General features: G+C 39.4%; 1 protein-coding gene across 6 annotated transcripts in view; it reads left to right on the plus strand.

Moving 5' to 3' along the window:
* Positions 1-5,352: 5,352 nt before the first annotated feature.
* CCNT2 (cyclin T2) overlaps positions 5,353-22,729 on the plus strand; it is a gene marked incomplete at both ends in the record, with an annotated part of 44,449 nt that continues 27,072 nt past the window's right edge. For 4 of the 6 annotated variants that reach the window (XM_079710267.1, XM_079710266.1, XM_079710268.1 and 1 more), the window contains 2 exons: positions 5,353-5,510; positions 6,337-6,418. In XM_079710267.1, coding sequence (XP_079566393.1) covers positions 5,353-5,510; positions 6,337-6,418 — 240 coding nt within the window. Of the gene's footprint in view, positions 5,511-6,336; positions 6,419-8,347; positions 8,375-22,729 lie in introns of all 6 variants that reach the window. The other 2 variants (XM_079710270.1, XM_079710269.1) reach the window with 1 other exon arrangement.

The raw sequence follows: 22,729 nt of genomic DNA on the forward strand, positions 1-22,729 counted from the left end.
AAATTGGAAAAGGAGAAGTAAAACTGTCACTGTTTGCAGATGACATGATACTATACATAGAAAATCCTAAAGATGCTACCAGAAAACTACTAGAGCTAATCAATCAATTTGGTAGAGTTGCAGAATACAAAATTAATACACAGAAATCTCTTGCATTCCTATACACTAACAACAAAAGATCAAAAAGACAAATTAAGGAAACAATCCCATTTACCATCATGTCAAAAAGAATAAAATACCTAGGAATAAACCTACCTGAGGAGGCAAAAGACCTGTACTCAAAAAACTATAAGATACTGATGAAAGAAACCAAAGATGACACAAACAGATGGAGATATACCATGTTCTCGGATTAGAAGAATCAGTATTGTGAAAATGACTCTACTACCCAAAGCAATCTACAGATTCAGTGCAATCCCTATCAAATTACCAACAGCATTTTTCAAAGAATTGGAACAAAAAATGTTACAATTTGTATGGAAACACAAAAGACCCCAAATAGCCCAAGCAATTTTGAGAAAGAAAAATGGAGTTTGAGGAATCAGGCTCCCTGACTTCAGACTACCTACAAAGCTACAGCCATCAAAAAAGTATGGTAGGGACTTCCCTGGCAGTCCAGTGGTTAAGACTTCACCTTCCAATTAAGGGGGTGTGGATTTGATCCCTGGTCAGGGAGCTAAGATCCCACATGCCTTGGGGCCAAAAAATAAAACAGAAGCAACATTGTAACACATTCAATAAAGATTTTAAAAATGGTCCACATTAAAAAAATAAAAAAAAAATTTATAATTGAAAAAAAGAAGAAAAAAATGGTCCACTTTAAAAAAAAAAAACCTTGGGAAAAAGAAAAAGCAGTATGGTACTGGCACAAAAACAGAAATATAGATCAATGGAACAGGATAGAAAGTCCAGAGATAAACCCATGCACCTAGGGTCACCTAATCTATGACAAAGGAGGCAAGAATATACAAATGGAGAAAAGACAGTCTCTTCAATAAGTGGTGGTGGGAAAAGTGGACAGCTATATGTAAAAGAATGAAACTAGAACACTCCCTAACACCATACACAAAAATAAACTCAAAGTGGATTAAAGACCTAAATGTAAGGCTGGACACTACAAAACTCTTAGAGGAAAACATAGGCAGAACACAAATCGCAGCAAGATCTTTTTTGATCCACCTCCTAGAGTAATACAAATAGAAACAAAAATAAACAAATGGGATCAAGTAAACTGAAAAGCTGTTGCACAGCAACAGAAACCATAAACAATACAAAAAGACAACCTCAGTATGGGAGAAAATACTTGCAAACAAAACAACCAACAAGGGATTAATCTCCAAAATATGCAAACAGCTCATACAGCTCAGTATCAGAAAAACAAACAACCCAATCAAAAAATGGGTGGAAGATCTAAACAGACATTTCTCCAAAGAAGACATACAGATGGCCAAAAAAGCACATGAAAAGATGCTCAACATCACTAATTATTAGAGAAATGCAAATCGAAACTACAGTGAGGTATCACCTCTCACCGGTGATGGTCATCATCACAAAATCTACAAACAATAAGTGCTGGAGAGGGTGTGGAGAAAAGGGAACCCTCCTACACCATTGGTGGGAAGGTAAACTGGTACAGCCACTATGGAGAACAGTATGGAGTTCCCTTAAAAAACCAAAAATTGAGCTACTAGGAACTTCCCTGGTGGTCCAGTGGTTAAGAATCTGCCTTCCAATGCAGGGGACACGGGTTCAATCCCTGGTCGGGGAACTAAGATCCCACACGCGTGGGGCAACAAGCCCGCGCACTGCAACTAGTGAGCCTGTGCGCTCTAGAGCCTATGTGCCACAATTAGAGAGCCCACGTGCTGCAACTACTAAGCCTGCACACTCTGGAGCCCGCCACAACTAGAGTGAAGCCTGCACACTGCAACAAAGAGCCCGCGCCACAACGAAGAATTCCGCATGCTGCAACGAAGATCCGGCGTGCCGCAACTAAGAACTGCCGCAGCCAAATAAATAAATAAATATTTTTTAAAAATAAAAATAGAGCTACCATATGACCAGCAATCCCACTCCTAGGCACATACCTGGAGAAAACCATAATTTGAAAAGATACATGCACCCCAATGTTCATTGCAGCACTATTTACAGTAGCCAGGACACGGAAGCAAGCTAATGTCCATCAACAGAAGAATGGATAAAGAAGATGTGGTACATATATAACAATGGAATATTACTCAGCAATATAAAAGAACAAAATAATGCCATTTGCTGCAACATGGATGGACCTAGAGATTGTTATACTGAGTGAATTTAAGTCAGACACAGAAAGACAAATATCATATGATATCACTTATATGTGGAATCTAAGAAAAGGGTACAAGTGACCTTACTTACATAACAGAAGTAGAGTCACAGATGTGGAAAACAAACTTAGGGTTGCCTGGGGACAAGTGGGGTGGGGGAGGGATGAGCTGGGATTGACATATGCACACTACTATATACAGAATAGATGACTAGTGGGGACCTGCTGTACAGCACAGGGAACTCTGCTCAATTCTGTAACGGCCTATATGGGGAAAGAATCTTAAAAAAGAGTGGATATATGTATGACTGATTCACTTTGCTATACACCTGAAGCTAACACAGCACTGTGAATCAGCTATACTCCAATAAAAATTTTAAAAAAACCTCATTGCCACACACAGTCACCTCCATTTTCTCCTATGTTATCTTCCAGAGATTTTAAAGTTCTGCATTTTACATTTAGGGATATGATCTACTTAGAGTTAATTTTTGTGAAAGTTGTGAGATCTGTGTCTCAATTTTTTTTTCCATACACATGTCCAGGTGTTCCAGCACTATTTGTTGAAAAGACTATCTTTTCTCAATTGAATTACCTTTGCTCCTTTGTCAAAGATCAGTTGACCATATTTGTGTGGATCTATTCCCAGGCTCCCTATTCTGTTCCACTGATGTATGTCTATTCTTTTGCCAGCAAACGCTGTCTTTGGTACTGTAGCTTTGAGGTCGGATAAAGTCAGTTCAGCTTCTCTGGTATTGTGTTGGCTATTCTGGGTCTTTCACCTTTCCATATAAACTTTAGAATCGATTTGCACATATCTACAAAATAACTTTCTAAATTTTTTTATTGGGATTGCATTTGAATCTACAGATCAAGTTGGGAAGAACTGACATCTAATGATATTAAATCTTCGAATCCATGAACCCAGAATATCCTTCCACTTATATCTACTTTGATTTCCTTAATCAGAGTTTTGTTGTTTTCTGTATACAGATCCTGTACATATTTTAGATTCATACCTAAGTATTACTTTTTGTAAATGGTATTATGTTTTTAACCGCAAATTTCAATTATACGTTGCTGGTATACAGGAAAGCAATTCACTCTTGTATATTATAATCCTGCTATAGCCACTTACTGTTCCAGTTTTTTTAGTACTCTGAGATTTTCTACATGAACAATTATGTTATCCATGAACAAAGTCAGTTTTATTTCTTTCTTCCCAATCTGCTTAGCTTTGATTTCCTTTTCTTATAAGACTTATAATACAACGTTGAAAGGAGCAGTGACAGGGGACATCCATGCCTTAGCAGGAAAGCTTCTAGTTTCTCACCATTAAGTATGCTGTAAGGTTTTTATAAACGTTCTTCATCAAGTTGAAGAAGTTCTCCTCTATTCCTAGTTTGTCGGAGCTTTTATCATGAATGAGCGTTGGAGGTAGACACTTCTAAAATGCTGCTTTAAGTCAATCTATCCTGGAACCTCTAAGCAGCCTAAGATGTGAGGCAAGGTAGGTAAGAAGTTAGACAATGTTCACGATAGCTGCCTACCAAATCAACAGCTCAACACTGTGGCCTGACGGGGGCAGGCAGAGCCAAGGTATATCAGTACATTGAGCAGCCCCGAAACAATGACAAAAGCCTGGAGATATAATCAAGAACTCAATGAAAAGTAGTATTTATTGCCTTTCGAAGTATGACTTCCTGCATGTATACACTACTATGTATAAAATAGATAACTAATGAGAACCTACTGTAGAGCACAGGGAACTCTACTCAATGCTCTGTGGTATCCTAAATGGGAAGGAAATCCAAAAAAGACGGGATATACGTATACTTATAGCTGATTCACTTTGCTGTACAGCAGAAACTAACACAACATCGTAAAGCAACTATACTCCAATAAAAGTTAATTTAAAAAGGAATCCTGATATAACAATGCAAACAAAAAAGTATGTCTTCCTATACGCTGTATCTTTGGCAAATAGCTAAAATTTAAAAGTTAGCAACTTTATTCACACACATTAGGCGTTGGCTCAGAGCCAGAGGCCCACCGACTCCCAGTCTGCAAAATTTCTTGCAGGGACAGGATAAAGAGTTAATCAATAGATATGTGCGGTGTTACCATATTAAACACTGATAACTTTTAAACTCAGTTCCTTTTACACTATCTGCTTCTCTTTAACCTTCTCTTTCAAACTGACTGATTTGAAAACACACTACAGATAGGGACTCCAAACCTAGTTTAGAAATTCAGCTCCTCTGGTTGCTAATCAGATAACCTTTGGCAAGCAATTAAAAAAATAAACCCACGGCCTGCGTGGTCGTAGGATTCAAACAAGATAATGTAGGAAAAAATAAAGTGCGGCACAAACGTAGGCGGGTGCGGGGGGGGGGAGGGGGGAAGCATTTCTTATGCACCCTTTCCCAGGTAGGTCCTTCCCAGAGCCGCCCGCTGGGCGGAGGCTGTCCCTCGGGGACTCCGGAGTCGGGAGCCTACGAGACTGCGCAGACCGACGCTAGAGGAGAATGGAGGATATGGCGCGCGACTGCGACAGAGGAAGGTTCTTCTGCTTTTTAAAGCACCGCCAGACTCCCGGCCCAAGAACCAGCCGGGATTTCAGAGCCCACGCCCAGGCCCCACGGCGCAGCCGCCCGCCCGCGTCTCTCGCCACCCGACACGAAACCAGCCTCTTCTCGCCTCTCCTCCCCGCCCTTCTCCCAGCCAATCCTAGGCCCGGCATGCACCGCGCTGACCTTTCCCTTCCAGCCTACCCCCACCTTTGGGCGCCTCCAAATGACAAGAGGCGCGGAGCATTGTGGTCCCGTGCGCGAGAGCGAGGCCCGGGCCGGAAAAAGAAAGCAAAAGACTAGGGCGAGCCGGTAGGGCGGCCCCCGCGCACGCGCACGGGCGGTGGCGGTGGTGAAAAAGGGTGGTGCGTGATCTACGGCGAGCGGAGTGGGGCGGGGTCGCGCGGCCTTGGCTGGGTGTCCGCGAGCCGGGAGGGGCGGGGGGTGGGTGAGGGAGCGGGCGGAGGAGGAAGTGTCATGGCGTCCGGCCGTGGAGCTTCTTCTCGCTGGTTCTTTACTCGGGAACAGCTGGAGAACACGCCGAGCCGCCGCTGCGGAGTGGAGGCGGATAAAGAGCTCTCGTACCGCCAGCAGGCGGCCAACCTCATCCAGGACATGGGACAGCGTCTCAATGTGTATCCTTCCCTATTTTTGGCCCTGCGCCTCTCACGCCCTGTCCCCCTCACTACTCGCCCGGTCGCCGGGCCTGGTGCCCCGCGAACATGGCGCCGCCGCCTCGGTCTTTCCTGGGCCTCGGCCGCACCGTAAGGGAAGACAAGCTAGGGTCCTGGAGGCTCCGAGCGGCCGGCGGCGGAGGAGGGGAGGAGAAAGGGAGTCCGGTGAACGCGGGCCGGGAGGCTGCGTTGTGTAATCTGTTAGGGGCCGCGCGTGGTGACGGCGGGGGATGGAAGTGCCGCCCGGGCGAGAGGGAAATCTTAGGGATTATCGCAGAAAAGAGGCGGCTGCTTCTACTTCTAGTCCGAGAAGGGGTTGAGAGCTAGGAGGGAGATGCTGAAAGGCGTAAGTGTTGTCTGCAGCCTTTCCCCGCTCTCATCGCCGGTTTGATGGCGGTTCTCATGTACCTTGGGAGCGCACGGGACGTCTTTCTGTTCCTGGCATGGTTTTGCATGGGTGCGCGCGCGCGTTTCAACTGGTTTGATTTTGGGTTTAGTCGTAGCCATTGATAAATCCTTCCTGGGCTCGCTTAATAGCAGTATTGGAGTGGAATGGTCGGCGTTTGTTATTATTCCGGCTATTTATTCGGTGGGGAGCCTTTTCCATCCGCCAGCCCCCACGCCACCATCCTGTGGGTATTTAGTTCCTTATTATTACAGTTTGGGGATTGGTTTTGAGTGAACGGGGGCCTTGGAAAAGAACCGTAGATCGGGAATTTTCCTTCAAAATAGTTTTGGAAAAGAGATCTTGTTTTTCTCCGATATTTCCTAAATATTAACTTTCCAGCTCTCAGCTTACAATAAACACTGCGATTGTTTATATGCACAGGTTTTACATGCACCATTCTTTCACCAAATTCAATAGAAATGTAAGTACTGTTTTACTAATCTGTTTTTGAAACAACCAAATTTTAATATATAATCATACGCAGAAAAAAGTTGGTCGTGGATTTTACTATTGTATTTAATGTTCTAAGTTAACAGTGAAGGTGAATCGCGTGGTAAACATTTTGCTTCAAATGTGGGGTTTCTGGTTGGTTGGTTGGTTTTTTAATTTGTGTTGACAAGCTGCCAGGCGCTGTGTCAGGCTCTGCCAGGTCTTTTGAGCTAAGAGATAAATCAGAAGCATTTCTCTTCTCAAAGAGTATTTATTACATTGGTATTCATTTAAATTTTACACTCAACATTTGAACAATTTATAGGTACAGTGTAATTGTCGAAAACCCAGTCATTTTGTTGTACATCTTAATTGTATTGGACTCATATTGCTTCAAATACTGTGAATTGGGCTTAGTTTAATTGTAACATTGTTTTCAAATGACCCTTTGAAAGAGTTAAATGTTTAGCAGAAATATTTCATTTGCTAACACAATTTAAGTTGTAAAACGTTCTTGTTTATCACATTTTAGCATTAGTTGTCTACTTAAATTTTTGGTGGCTTGAATGGTGTCTTGCTTCAGAAATACTATGTCAGAGGTGTGTCTGTGTATGTACAATTAGTTTGAAGTAAATCTTACCTTCCAATACTAAAGTACTGATTTGGAACATATTCTGTAAATTTTGACAAGCTGAGTAGTGGCATTTAGTTGAAATTTTCATTTTAAGTTATGAAAACGGCACTTCGGTGTCTGTTCTTTTCAGAGAAACACGAATACTGTGTTGTACCTGTTATCAAAGGAAATTGCATATTGTTTAGAAATATTTAGCTCTACCTTATTTCTCACCATATTTTTTGCTCACAGCTATTTATAGAATGCTATTCTGAAAAGAGTGTGGAAAAGTTGACCCTGGAAGACTTTATGCAATTTGTGGATTGTCATTAGAACCTTTTAAGAAAACAGTCTTTGAAAAGGTCCTTTTTTTTAGTTGGAATGAAAAGCTTCATAGTTTAGATTGATTCCTATTTTAATCTCTTCTGATCATAAATCTGATTTGGTTTATCAGATTGGCATATAGGTTTATATTAAACAGTATACATTTTGGTCTCTTGCAGTCTCCACTGCTTCTACTTTTCATCTTTTAAATCTGTTTGATTCTTGCTGTTTATATTTTCCCAGTTATTTCTTGTACACAGAACTTAGGTCAGTGATAGTGTTATGGAAGAGAGAGGAAGCCTTTTTGGTATAACATTTAGATTGAGAGAAATACATTTTTATTTAAATTGTCTCCTAAGGCAGTAGTGAACTGATGAATACTAATATAAGTATGGCTTCCCTTAAATAGCCCTGGAATATTCTGGTAGGAATCACAAATCAAAATAGTTCTGGAAATTCTTGATGTGGCTACAGATGTCCTATTTGCTTACTTTTCTACTTCAGTAGTGATTTCACCTCAAGACTACACTTCTCCTTTTGAACCCTCCGTCTTTCATAATTTGTCTCTATGGCCTGGTTGGTGTGCTTTAAAGCAAAACCTTACTTAACAGCCAAAATTCACAGCTGTAACTTTAAGTTGACTGGTGAAGCCCAGGTCACTTGCATTCTAACTCTTATGATTTTATTTAAATGCCATCATTTAATAAGAAAGCCAGAGTATTCATTTTTATGACCCTACTTTCTGTCTTCTGTGTGTATAAAGGCAGACTTCAGTGTTTTACATTGAGTCGTTATTAGGAGGAATAATTGAAATCTGATGCTAATTTCTGTTTTGAGAAGTAAATTGCACCCTTCATATGTAACCATTGTCTTTTTTACCTTTGCTATTTTATCAAAAGTGGTTTTAATATTTATTTGTGTTGGTACACTTGCATCAATTGCACAGCCTCACTCTTTTATCTTTTTTTTTCCCTATTCTTTTAGGGTGAAGGGGGTGGTCTCAAATTGAATGTGAGTCACTTTCAAATTCATACTCCCTGACATCACTGGGAAAATTTTTCTTACAAGGTTATAATGGAATGTCATGGTAGACTTTAAAAAAGCATGAGTCTCCACCACTAAGTAAATTGAACACCATTCGGTAAATTAAACCGTATAACAAGCTTCAATTTAAAGATGCTAGTAACAACATATATCTAGTTTTATAATAAATATGCATTCATTATGTTAAAATATTTAAAAATATTTATGTGGCTTTATTTTATTTTTTCACATTAACAAATTTAAAAGTAAAAAAATCCCCTAAAGGTCAAGTTGGTCTTGTGTTAAAAGTTAGTGTCAACAGAGCTGTCTTTTATCATTGTTACTTTCTCTTTTTAGAAGGTTGGATGGCTACCAGCAGGAAATGACTTTTATATGTAACCTAATTAAATAAATCTATCCTTTGCTCACTGGATGCAGTGAGGTTTATGTAATTGAGATTAGTAATTGAAGAATGGCCTTGCTGGATCAAGCTCAAGATAAATCTAATGAAGTATATAAAAGAGCCCTGGAACCAGCAGTGCCTCCACAAAGTATGTACTGTGGGAGAGCACCCTCCCAGTGTCAGTCGTAGAATAGATATTGACCCAGCTTTTCCTAGAAACTCTGTTCATTAGTTTTGTTAGTCAAGTTATGATGCATTTGTTTCTTATATTAATTCCAAGTCTTCAGAGTTCTCTTAAGATGAGGTTGTAAAAAACACACTCTTAGTATTTTTGTTGGTCATGGTCTAGTCTCATATCTCTCTCCAATTCATGTGATCATTTTAATCTTCTCTTTCTTTAGTTCTGTTGCCTCTTTTTTGAGCTCCAGCAATTGAAACATTATAGTATGCCAAAATTTAAATGTAGCTTTGTTTAAGGTCTCAAGAGTACACAGTAAGTTAAGGGCAGTATTCAGAACTAATGATTTTTGACTATGATGACATCTAAGAATGCACCATCTATGTCATATCTGAGTTTCACTTAATACATCTAAGATTAGTCAGCTGATATGCATAAAGGAACTTGTATTTGCTTGTGCTAAAATTTGATTACCACTTTTTGCTTGCAGTCTTAATCTTTCTCAGTTGACTTGGTTCTTGACTAGTAGATACCGTTTGAAAATTTAAAGATTTTCTTTTTGCATTCCTTTTTTCCCCTGTAAAGACTTAAGTGATTTAAAGGAAAACCATTCTTTTTTCTCTCTAGAAAAGTGCCCACAATCCCTGTTCTTTGTCCGATAATAAAATGTTCTCCCATTCTAATTTTTATTAAGTCTTTGCATAGAAATTTATTCAAGATTTTTTAATGGTAGATTTCATTCAGTTTACACCAACTGTTGCTTATTTATACTCAAATTGCTCATAAAATTGTCATAAACAATTGCTACTTGTGAAAGAATAACATTTTGGGCAATTTGGTTAGTTAAGGATTTTGTTTAAATTTATATTGTGAAAACCCTAAATTTCTCTCAAACATAGGAATCTAGATAAAGTTAAATGTAACCCCCCTGCCCCAAAAGGACGGGGGGGGGGGTTGTTTCCTTTCTTTTTTGGCTGTACTCACCATTACCTCACATAAAGTTGATATTTGGCAATAGTTTGTTAATAGAATGTATCAAATCTTCTTGCTCACAGGTCTGTTGAGTGAATTCTTCTACATTTTCCTCTATATTCATCCTCCCCACATAGACACATTTTAAATGTTTTATTATTGAAAACTAACAGACACATGGTAAATGAAAACAGTAGATAAAGGGATATGATAAACCTCCCTCCCATCCAGGTATCTAAGCCCCCTGCCCTACAGCATTTGCTGTGCACAGTTTCTGTGTGCCCTTTCAGAAATAGTTTTTGCTTGTGCAAGCATATATGTGTGTATTTTTTTCAGCACAGAAAAGGGTTTTTGTTTGCTTTTTTCACAGTTCTTAGATCCAGCACACAACAGCAATATGAGAACAGACGGAATTGGACTGGTCCTAGTTGGGGTTAGATGTGGCTGTTTCTGGAGAAGTAATTTTTAATATGGCACCAGAAAAGGATAGTATAGATTGACCCAGTGGATCTCAACCAGAGGCAGCTTTGTCCACCAAGGGACATTTTACAATGTTTAGAGATATTTTTGGTTGTCACAGATGGGAAAGGGGTACTACTGGCATCTGGTGGACAGAAGCCGGGGATGCTGCTAAACATTCTACAATGCATAGGATATTCCTGCAAAACAAAAAGTTACCTGGTACAAAATGTCAGTAGTGCTGAGGCTGAAAAAACCATGGGTAAACCTAAAGAGTTAAGAAGTGAGACTAAAAGCTATGTTATCATCACTAGATTAATTTTGAGTGTTTGGTGAATTTTATCTGTTCTAGTAAGAAATAGCCTATTTATCTATAATTCTTCAAGGACCATAAGAACAAAGATCACATTTGTAATCTTTTTCTAATTGGGGGCTTTAGGGAAACTTTTTGGTATTTCTAAAATTTAAAGTTTAAATTTAGCTTGTTAATGTTGCTTTTCTGTTAAGTACTAATGTGTTTTTTAGCCTCTTACTTGAGTTTGTTATGAATCTTACAATATTAGAAGATATTTTAGTAGTTTGGCTTCTAATTTTGTTTATGGTGGGGTTTTTTGGGGGGTTTTTTGTTTTGTTTTTTGCGGTACGCGGGCCTCTCACTGTTATGGCCTCTCCCGTTGCGGAGCACAGGCCCCAGACGCGCAGGCTCAGCGGCCATGGCTCACGGGCCTAGCCGCTCCATAGCATGTGGGATCTTCCCGGACCGGGGCACGAACCCGTGTCCCCTGCATCGGCAGGCTGACTCTCAACCACTGCACCACCAGGGAAGCCCTATGGTGGGTTTTGACATAAATTTTTTTGTTACTCAAATCTACCAGCCTTTAATTTTGCTTTATTTCATTACCTTTATGTTTATCTGGAGATAAATGTCTACCTATATTTATTTACTGATTTCATGGGAAGAGATTCTTGGGTTTTGGCGTTTGTTTTTCCTTGTTAGGTTTATTTTGGTATGTGGTTCCTAAACATTTACTTAAGGTTGATATTCTCTTTCTTACCCCAGATAAGGAAGAAAAGAATCATAAAGGTTAAACACTTCGTCTGAAGTCACACACCAGCTGAGTGACAAAAGCTAAAAATCGCACCCAGATCTAGACTCCATTGTTCATGCAGTTATCAGTATTTCTGCCTCAAGTATCTGTTACTAGGAGTCTTTTCATAGCCCTGAAATTTTTCACTAAAAGCAGTTGATGTGTAAAGCTTTTGTGATGTGCCAGTTGTGATTCACCAACGCTCGGCATGAGAATTATCAGGATGCTCCTCTAAAATATGCTTTCGTGGGCTGTACCTTAGACGTATGTAATCAGAATATTTGTGATGGGACCTGGGATCCTCTCCCTTAACAAGCTTCCCAGGTGATACTGATGCCTGCTAAAGTTGAAGACTGTTCGTTTAAATTTTGATGTTTCCCTTGTGTCTCATAAACTGTTATACAGTCAGCCCTCCATGTCTGTGGGTTCTGCATCTGTGGATTCAACCAACTGCAGATCAAAAATATTTGGGAAAAAATTCATTTACAAAAAGCAAAACTTGTATTACCCCACACCAGTAACTATTTACATAGCATTTGCATTGTATTAGGTATTATAAGTAATCTAGAGATGACTTGAAGTATAAGTAAGGATGTGCGTAGGATATATGCCATTACTATGCCATTTTATATTAAGAGGCTTGAGTATCCATGGATTTCGGTAAATGTGGAGGGGTCCTAGAACCAATCCCCCGCCTGTGGCTACTGAGAGATGACTGTACACTGGCCGTTTTGTAGAAGTTAAATCAGCATGTTTCATTCTTTTACCTACTAAAGTAAAATGTCTTTGAAATCTGAGTGGTTGTTTATATTATAGCTCATTTATGCTTCTGCCTTTTAATTTAATAAAGCAATTAGTCGAAGAATAATCTTATGTTCAAAATCCATTAATGCTACTGGGAAATACTGTAGGGCTGTCCAGTAGAACTTTCTGCAATAATGGACGTATTCTGTATCTTTTATGTTCAAAATCATATGTACTGACCAAACACGTTTCCTAGATTGTAAATTTGAGATTATTAGACTATATGATTTCTAAATTCCTTTTCAACTATAAATTGTGTGGATGAAAATTTATTAAGATCCCACTCTGTAGGGCTTCCCTGGTGGCACAGTGGCTAAGAATCCGCCTGCCCATGCAGGGGACATGGGTTCGAGCCCTGGTCCAGGAAGATACCATGTGCTGGAGAGCAACTAAGCCTGTGCGCCATAACTACTGAGCCTGCACTCTAGAGCCCATGAGTCACAACTACTGAGCCCGCATGCCACAACTGAAGCCCGTGCACCTAGAGCCCGTGCTCTGCAACAAGAGAAGCCACTGCAATGAGAAGCCCACACACTGCAACAAAGAGTAGTCCCCGCTCGCTGCAACTAGAGAAAGCCCGTGCGCGGCAACAAAAACCCAATGCAGCCAAAAATAAAGAAATAAAATAAATAAATTTATTTTTTAAAAAGATTCCACTATGTAATAGGCATTTTACTTATGGCAGCTGAAGTATTCTCCTCCTGAGGAAACAGATGCAATTACTAAGTTACTTGTCCAGAAAGTAGCCGTATGTGATTGGCATTTGAACCTAGATCCCTAGCCTGATCACATGCTGCAGTTCTCGCTTGTGTCTAATGTGCTTAAGAAATGTTCCTAATGTGTTTCAGAAATAGGGCACACTAATTATCGATGCCAGTGATTTCTAAGGAGGAGATGAGTATACAAGTGAATAATGAAAATACTCTCAGATTTTGCTTTTCTCATTGGGTGAAATCCAGTGAAGTCCTCTTTTGAGTTAGGCCCCAATTCCTCCTTCAGCCATACATCAATCTTAGGATTTATGCATTGTGCACCCCTATTTTTCCATGTGGTGCTTTCCCTTCACTTTTCATGTGATCCTGACCTGTCACGTGGTGAGACTGAGCTGAAGTTCCAACTCTTCATAAGCCATTCCCCAGATAACTCCACTCTTTCACTTCTGTTTGATTCTCTGACCTTATCCTTTGGGTCCTGTTCACCTCCTGTTCTATTTCATCTATTTGGTATTCTTTAGTGCTGTAGTGTAACTGTGCATATATGAAATGAAGTGGGTTTCTTTGTGTTTTTTGTTTGGTTGGTTGAGTTTTTTTGGCCATGCCACGTGGCATGCAAGATCTTAGTTCCCCGACCAGGGGTCGAACCCAAGCCCCCCAACAGTGGAAGCGCAGAGGAAGTGGGTTTTTTTAATTGTTATAAAATGAAACACAAACATGTAAAACCACTAAATATATAGCATAGTGAAGTATTATAAGGTAAACAACTTTGTAACTACCACTCAAATCAAACAAGGGAACTTTGCTAACTACCCCAGAAGTGCCTTCATGTTCTCCATCCCAATGTCAACCCTTTCCTTCCCTCCACAAAGGGATAGAAAAACTGTTCTATCCTTTCCCATTATTAAAGATTTGATAGGTTTCTTAAATCTCTCAAGGTACAGGTTTCCCCTCTATCCCTTTCTTTTACTTAAATTTTATCTGTTGAAAGACCTAGGACATTATACCTGTAGAGTTTCCACTTGTCTGGGTTTTGCTAACTGTATATTCATGGTGCAGTTTATTATGTTCCTTTGTTGGTGTATTCCCTGCAAATTGCCAGTTGGATCCAGAAATTTGATCAGACTCATGTTAGATCCCTTTGGCAGGACTACAGGTGATGTTATATTCTTTAATCAGCAGGCACCTAATGTCTGGTTGTCTTTTTGTGGTGTTAGCAGCTGTTGATATTCAATGCCTAGATCCTTTTATTCATTGTGATACTTTAATTCTGTTATTTCTTCTTCATTTATTAATTGGAATGTTTGTATAGTGAAATGTTGTGATTCATCACTATTTGGACATCCGGTGGTACAAGTTCATATAGGAAAGGCAGAATAAATACTTGATTCTTGCCCTATATTTACCACCTTTGTTGAGATAAAATTCACATACCATATATTTCATCCTTTGAAAGTGTACAGTTCAGTGGTTTTTGCGTACATTCACAAAGTTGTACATCAATTTTAGAAATCCGTATCACCCCAAGAAGAAATCCCACATCCTTTAGCCATCTCTTCCCAGTCTTCCAACCAGCCTATTCTGGACAGTCCCTATAAATGGAATCATTCAATGTGTGGTCCTTTGTGACTGGCCTCTTTCACTTAGTACATAATATTTTCAAGGTTCATCTGTGTTGTAGCATGTATCAGTACTTCATTTATTTTTCTTGCTAACTACCATTATACCACATTTTGTATATACATTTATCAGTTAGTGGACATTTGGGTTGTTTCTACTTTTTGGCTGTTATATCGCTACTATGAACATTTATGTATGTTTTTGTGTAGATACATGTTTTGGTTTCTCTTGAATATATACCCAGGAGTAGAATTGCTGGACCATCTAGTAACTCTGTCTGTACCCGTATAGTCTGGGATAGTTTCCTTAGTATCTGTTATAGCAAGATATTCCAGGTTCATCCTGTATATTTTATATCCACAGCTGAAATGGCCATTTCTTTAAGAAACTCTGCTTTTTCTTTTAGTAGAAATGGTATTTCAAGATATCAACCTGGACCCTGGAGATACTCATTGTTGCTATGTTTGTCTTGTTTTTAGGCATCTTCAATGAACAGAGCAAGGAAATACATAGTACAGTAAATATGTATTCACTATACGCATCAACATATTGTTTATTATTCATTTAACAGTAAATATATGAACTATACAAAATATAGGTGGACTTGTTTTATATATATATTTTTTTTAAATACATATATTTAAGATATCTTAGGAATTCATTCTGATTCAAGCAACAATAGCATTTTTACTTAACTTTTTTTTTTTAAACCTCTTTTGTACTACATCTTTGTGACCTTTCTTTCACACCAAAAATCTTAGTTTTGAAGGATGTGGGAATGATAGAATTTAAATATCCCAATATCACTTGTTAATCCCACATTACACAAACATGTTTCAGAATTACAGTACAACCACCACCAGTATAATTACTGAGAACATGTTTTTGTTTGCTTTCCCCTCTCACCCCTGGTTTTTAAAAGTTGTATCTACATTATAATAAATAGCCATTACAAAACTCTCCCTTTTAATCTTCATTCGACCTTAGTTCTGCAAGTAACTTTATTTGTATTGTTCACTACCAGTGTGTATGTTGAAGTCTCTGTAGTCATTTTGATTGTTTAAAGTTATCTTGAAGATCATGGAAACAATATTGTCTAAATCCTTGGATGTTGATAATTGTTTGTGCCCTTTATATCCAAGGTCAGTTTTGCTGGATATAAAATTTTTGGCTTGTGCTTTCTTTTCTTGAGTATCTTAAATATGTAACAATTGCTTTTTTCTTTTTTCCTGGTATAAAGCATTGCTGGCAGTTTGGGTGGTGATCTAACTTTCTTATATTTATTTTTGCCTAAGTGGTCAAAGGATTTTTTTTCCTTAAAAATCTAGGTGGTTCTGGGTTGATATGCTCAGGTGTGTGATGTGCTCTTTGAATGTGTGATTTCATGTCTTTTTTACTTAGGTTTTGTATTATGAATCGTTTTTTTTCTCTTTTTAACATCTTTATTGGAGTATAATTGCTTTACAATGCTGTGTTAGTTTCTGCTGTATAACAGAGTTAATCAGCTATACATATACATACATCCACATATCTCCTCCCTCTTGCGTCTCCCTCCCACCCTCCCTATCCCACCCCTCTAGGTGGACACAAAGCACCTAGCTGATTTCCCTGCGCTATGCGGCTGATTCCCACTAGCTATCTACTTTACATTTGGTAGTATATATATGTCCATGCCACTCTCTCACTTCATCCCAGCTTACCCTTCCCCCTCCCTGTGTCAAGTCCATTCTCTACATCTGCATCTTTATTCCTGTCCTGCCCCTATGTTCTTCAGAACCATTTTTGGGGGGGGGGGATTCCATATATATGTGTTAGCATACGGTATTTGTCTTTCTCTTTCTGACTTACTTCACTCTATGTGAAAGACTCTAGGTCCATCCACCTCACTACAAATAACTCAGTTTCGTTTCTTTCTATGGCTCAGTAATATTCCATTGTGTATATATGCCATATCTTCTTTATCCACTCATGTGTCGATGGACACATAGGTTGCTTCCATGTCCTGGCTATTGTAAATAGAGCTGCACTGAACATTGTGGTACATGACTCTTTTTGAATTATGGTTTTCTCAGGGTATATGCCCAGTAGTGGGATTGCTGGGTCGTATGGTAGTTCTAGTTTTAGTTTTTTAAGGAACCTCCATACTGTTCTCCATAGTGACTGTATCAATTTACATTCCTACCAACAGTGCAAGAGGGTTCCATGTTCTCCACACCCTCTCCAGCATTTATTGTTTGTAGATTTTTTTTTTTAAGATGTTGGGGGTAGGAGTTTATTAATTAATTAATTTATTTTTTCTGTGTTGGGTCTTTGTTTCTATGCGAGGGCTTTCTCTAGTTGTGGCAAGCAGGGGCCACTCTTCATCGCTGTGTGCGGGCCTCTCTTGTTGCGGAGCACAGGCTCCAGACGCACAGGCTCAGTAGTTGTGGCTCACGGGCCTAGTTGCTACGCAGCATGTGGGATCCTCCCAGACCAGGGCTCAAAGCCGTGTCCCCTGCGTTAGCAGGCAGATTCTCAACCACTGCGCCACCAGGGAAGCCCGTGTTTGTAGATTTTTTGATGATGGCCATTCTGACTGGTGTGAGGTGATACTTCACGGTAGTTTTGACTTGCATTTCTCTAATGATTAGTGATGTTCGGCATCCTTTCATGTGTTTGTTGGCAATCTGTATATCCTCTTTGGAGAAATGTCTGTTTAGGTCTTCTGCCCATTTTTGGATCGGGTTGTTTATTTTTTTGATATTAAGCTGCATGAGCTTCTTGTATATTTTGTCAGTAGCTTTGTTTGCAAATATTTTCTCCCATTCTGAGGGTTATCTTTTCATCGTGTTTATGTTTTTCTTTGCTGTGCAAAAGCTTTTAAGCTTCATTAGGTCCCGTTTGTTTATTTTTGTTTTTATTTCCATTTCTCTAGGAGGTGGGTCAAAAAGGATCTTGCTGTGATTTATGTCATAGAGTGTTCTGCCTATGTTTTCCTCTAAGAGTTTGATAGTGTCTGGCCTTACATTTAGGTCTTTAATCCATTTTGAGTTTATTTTTGTGTATGGTGTTCTAATTTCATTCTTTTACATGTAGCTGTCCAGTATTCCCAGCACCACTTACTGAAGAGGCTCTCTTTTCTCCATTGTATATTATTGCCTCCTTTATCAAAAATAAGGTGACCATATGTGAGTGCGTTTATTTCTGGGCTTTCTATCCTGTTCCATTGATCTATATTTCTGTTTTTGTGCCAGTACCATACTTTCTTGATTACTGTAGCTTTGTAGTATAGTCTGAAGTCAGGGAGCCTGATTCCTCCAGCTCCGTTTTTCTTTCTCAGGGTTGCTTTGGCTATTCGGGGTCTTTTGTGTTTCCATACAAATTGTGAAGTTTTTTGTTCTAGTTCTGTGAAAAATACCATTGGTAGATTGTTAGGGATTGCACTGAATCTGTAGATTGCCTTGAGTAGTATGGTCTTTTTAACAATGTTAATAGTATGGTCTTTTTAACAATATTAATTCTTCCAATCCATGAACACAATACATCTCTCCATCTGTTTGTGTCATCTTTAATTTCTTTCATCAGTATCTTATAGTTTTCTGCATACAGGTCTTTTGTCTCCTTAAGTAGGTTTATTCCTAGGTATTTTATTTTTTTGTTGTTGAGTGGTAAATGGGAGTGTTTCCTTAATTTCTCTTTAAGATTTTTCATCATTGATGTATAGGAATGCAAAAGATTTCTGTGCTTTAATTTTGTATCCTGCTACTTTACCAAATTCATTGATTAGCTCTAGTAGTTTTCTGGTAGCATCTTTAGGATTCTCTATGTATAGTAGCACGTTATCTGCAAACAGTGACAGTTTTACGTCTTCTTTTCCAATTTGGATTCCTTTTATTTCTTTTTCTTCTCTGATTGCTGTGGCTAAAACTTCCAAAACTCTGTTGAATAATAGTGGTGAGAGTGGGCAACCTTATCTTGTTCCTGATCTTAGTGGAAATGCTTTCAGTTTTTCACCATTGAGAACGATGTTGGCTGTGGATTTGTCATATATGGCCTTTATTATGTTGAGGTAAGTTCCCTCTATGCCTACTTTCTGGAGGGTTTTTTTCATACATGGGTGTTGAATTTTGTCGAAAGCTTTTTCTGCATCTATTGAGATGATCATATGGTTTTTCTCCTTCAATTTGTTAATATGGTGTATCACATTGATTGATTTGCGTATATTGAAGATATTGAAGAATCCTTGCATTCCTGCAATAAACCCCACTTGATCATGGTGTATGATCCGTTTAATGTGCTGTTGGATTCTGTTTGCTAGTATTTTGTTGAGGATTTTTGCATCTATGTTCATCACTGATATTGGCCTGTAGTTTTCTTTCTTTGTGACATCTTTGTCTGGTTTTGGTATCAGTGTGATGGTGGCCTTGTAGAATGAGTTTGGGAGTGTTCCTCCCTCTGGTATGTTTTGGAAGAGTTTAAGAAGGATAAGTGTTAGCTCTTCTCTAAATGTTTGGATTCACCTGTGAAGCCATCTGGTCCTGGGCTTTTGTTTGTTGGAAGATTTTTAATCACAGTTTCAATTTCAGTGCTTGTGATTGGTCTGTGTATATTTTCTGTTTCTTCCTGGTTCAGTCTCAGAAGGTTGTGCTTTTCTAAGAATGTCCATTTCTTCCAGTTTGTCCATTTTATTGGCATACACTTGCTTGTAGTAATCTCTCATGATCCTTTGTATTTCTGCAGTGTCAGTTGTTACTTCTCCTTTTTCATTTCTAATTGTGTGGATTTGAGTCTTCTCCCTTTTTTTCTTGATGAGTCTGGCTAATGGTTTATTAATTTTATCTTCTCAAAGTACCAGCTTTTAGTTTTACTGATCTTTGCTATCATTTCCTTCATTTCTTTTTCATGTATTTCTGATCTGATCTTTATGCTTTCTTTCCTTCTGCTAACTTTGGTGGTTTTTTGTTCTTCTTTCTGTAATTGCTTTAGGTGTAAGTTTAGGTTGTTTATTTGAGATTTTTTTGTTTCTTGTGGTAGGATTGTATTGCTATAAACTTCCGTCTTAGAACTGCTTTTGTTGCATCCCATAGGTTTTGGGTCATCGTGTTTTCATTGTCATTTGTTTCTAGGTATTTTTTGGTTTCCTTTTTGATTTCTTCTGTGATCTCTTGGTTAAGTATTGTTTAGCCTCTATGTATTTGTATTTTTTACAGATTTTTTTCCTGTAATTGATATCTAGTCACAAAGCATTGTGGTTGGAAAAGATACTTGATACAATTTCAGTTTTCTTACATTTACCAAGGCTTGATTTGTGACCCAAGATATGATCTATCCTGGACAATGTTCCATGAGCACTTGAGAAGAAAGTGTAATCTGCTCTTTTTGGATGGAATGTCCTATAAATATCAATTAAGTCCATCTTGTTTAACATATCATTTAAAGCTTGTGTTTCCTTATTTATTTTCATTTTGGATGATCTGTCTGTTGGTGAAAGTGGGGTGTTTAAGTCCCCTACTATGATTGTGTTACTGTCGATTTCTCCTTTTATGGCTGTTAGCATTTGCCTTATGTATTGAGGTGCTCCTATGTTGGGTGCATAAATATTTACAATTGTTATATCTTCTTCTTGGATTGAGCCCTTGATCATTATGTAGGGTGCTTCTTTGTCTCTTGTCTTTATTTTAAAGTTTATTTTGTCTGGTTTGAGAATTGCTACTCTAGCTTTCTTTTGATTTCCATTTGCATGGAATATCTTTTTCTATCCCCTCACCTTCAGTCTGTATGTGTCCCTAGGTCTGAAGTGGGTCTCTTGTAGACAGCATATATATGGGTCTTGTTTTTGTATCCATTCAGCCAGTCTGTGTCTTTTGGTGGGAGCATTTAATCCATTTACATTTAAGGTAATTATCAATATAACTAAATAAAAAAAGTAATTTTAAAAAGAGAGAAGGAAAAAAGAGAGCAAACCAAAATAACAAATCTTCCAATGATAACAAGCACTAAAAACTATACTAAAAAACAAAAACAAAAAACAGTCTGTCAGAACCCTAGGACAAATGGCAAAAGCAAAGCTATACAGACAGAAAACACACAAAGAAGCATACACATACACACAAAAAGAGAAAAAGGAAAAAATATATGTATATAAAAAATTTTTAAAAAGAGAGCAAACAAATCAGTAAGCAAATCTACCAGTCATAATAAACTCTAAATACTAAACTAAGATAAACATAGAACCAGAAATAAATTAGATGCAGAAAGCAAACCCCAAGTCTGTAGTTGCTCCCAAAGTCCACCACCTCAGTTTTGGGATGATTTGTTGTCTGTTTAGGTATTCCACAGATGCAGGTACATGAAGTTGATTGTGGAGATATAATCCGCTGCTCCTGAGGCTGCCTGGAGAAATTTCCTTTTCTCTTCTTTGTTCGCACAGCTCCCGGGGTTCAGGTTTGTATTTGGACCCACCTCTGCGTGTAGGTCGCCTGAGGACGTCTGTTCCCCACCCAGACAGGACAGGGGTAAAGGATTGGCTGATTCGGGGGCTCTGGCTCACTCAGGCCCTGGGCGGGGAGGGGTACGGATGCAGGGCGAGCCTGCGGCAGCAGAGGCTAGTGTGACATTGCACCAGCCTTATGCACGCTGTGTGTTCTCCCGGGGAAGTTGTCCCTGGATCACGGGGCCCTGGCAGTGGCGGGCTGCACAGGCTCCCAGGAGGGGAGGTGTGGATAGTGACCTGTGCTTGCACACAGGCTTCTTGGTGACTGCAGCGGCAGCCTTAGGGTCTCATGCCCATCTCTGGTGTCCGTGCTGATAGCCACTGCTCGTGCCTGTCTCTGGAGCTCGTTTAGGCGGTGCTCTGAATCCCCTCTCCTTGCTCACCTGGAAACAGTGGTCTCTTGCTTCTTTGGCAGCTCCAGACTTTTTCCCGGACTCCCTCCCAGCTAGCTGTGGCGCACTAGCCCCCTTCAGGCCGTGTTCACGCAGCCAACCCCAGTCCTCTCCGTAGGATCTGACCTCTGAAGCCTGAGCCTCAGCTCCCAGCCCCCGCCCGCCCCAGCGGGTGAGCAGACAAGCCTCTTGGGCTGGTGACTGCTGGTCGGCACCGATCCTCTGTGCGGGCATGTCTCATCTTTGCCCTCCGCACGCCTGTTGCTGTGCTCTTCTCCGTGGCTCTGAAGCTCCCCCCGCCCCCCCGCCCACCCCTCGTCTCCACCAGTGAAGGGGCTTCCTAGTGTGTGGAAACCTTTCCTCCTTCACAGCTCCCTCCTGGGGGTGCAGGTCCCGTCCCTATTCTTCTGTCTCTGTTTATTCTTTTTTCTTTTGCCCTACCCAGGTATGTGGGGAGTTTCTTGCCTTTTGAGAGGTCTGAGGTCTTCTGCCAGTGTTCAGTAGGTGTTCTGTAGGAGTTGTTCCATATGTAGATGTAGTTTTGACGTATTTGTGGGGAGGAAGGTGATCTCCATGTCTTACTCCTCCACCGTCTTGTAGGTGCAAATTCACCATCTGAATCATTTTTTTAATGTCTGTTAGTTCGGAGGTGTGTTTGTTAAATTTTTTGGTGTTTTTAATTGTTGTAAAATATAACATAAAATGTAACATTTAAACCATTTTTAAGTGTACAGTTCAGTGGCATTAAGTACATTCACATTGTGTGCATCCATCCATATCCAGAACGTTTTATCTTCACAAACTGAAAGTCTATTTAGTAATCAAACTTCACATTTCCCCTTTCTCCCCGCTCCCAGCAACCACCATTCTACTCTGCTATGAATTTCACTATTCTTGGTACCTCCTATAAGTGGAGTCTTAAAATAGTTGAACTTTCATGTCTAGCTTATTTCACTTTACCTGATGTCTTCAAGATTCATGTTTGTTGTAGCATATGTCAGAATTTCCTTTCTTTCTAAAGCTGAGTAATATTCCATTGTATGTTTGTACTACAGTTGTTCATCCATTTTAATTTGTTAATGGACAGGTGGATAGCTGCTATAAACATGAATATACAAATTGCTCAATTCCTTGCTTTCAGTATTTCAGGGTGTATACCCAGAAATGGATTTACTGGATCACATTGTAATTCTGGGTTTAATTTTTTGAGGAACTGCCATACTGTTTTCCATAGCAATAGCA

The sequence above is a fragment of the Hyperoodon ampullatus genome (assembly GCF_949752795.1).
Source record: "Hyperoodon ampullatus genome assembly, chromosome: 8".
Lineage (NCBI taxonomy): Eukaryota > Metazoa > Chordata > Mammalia > Artiodactyla > Ziphiidae > Hyperoodon > Hyperoodon ampullatus.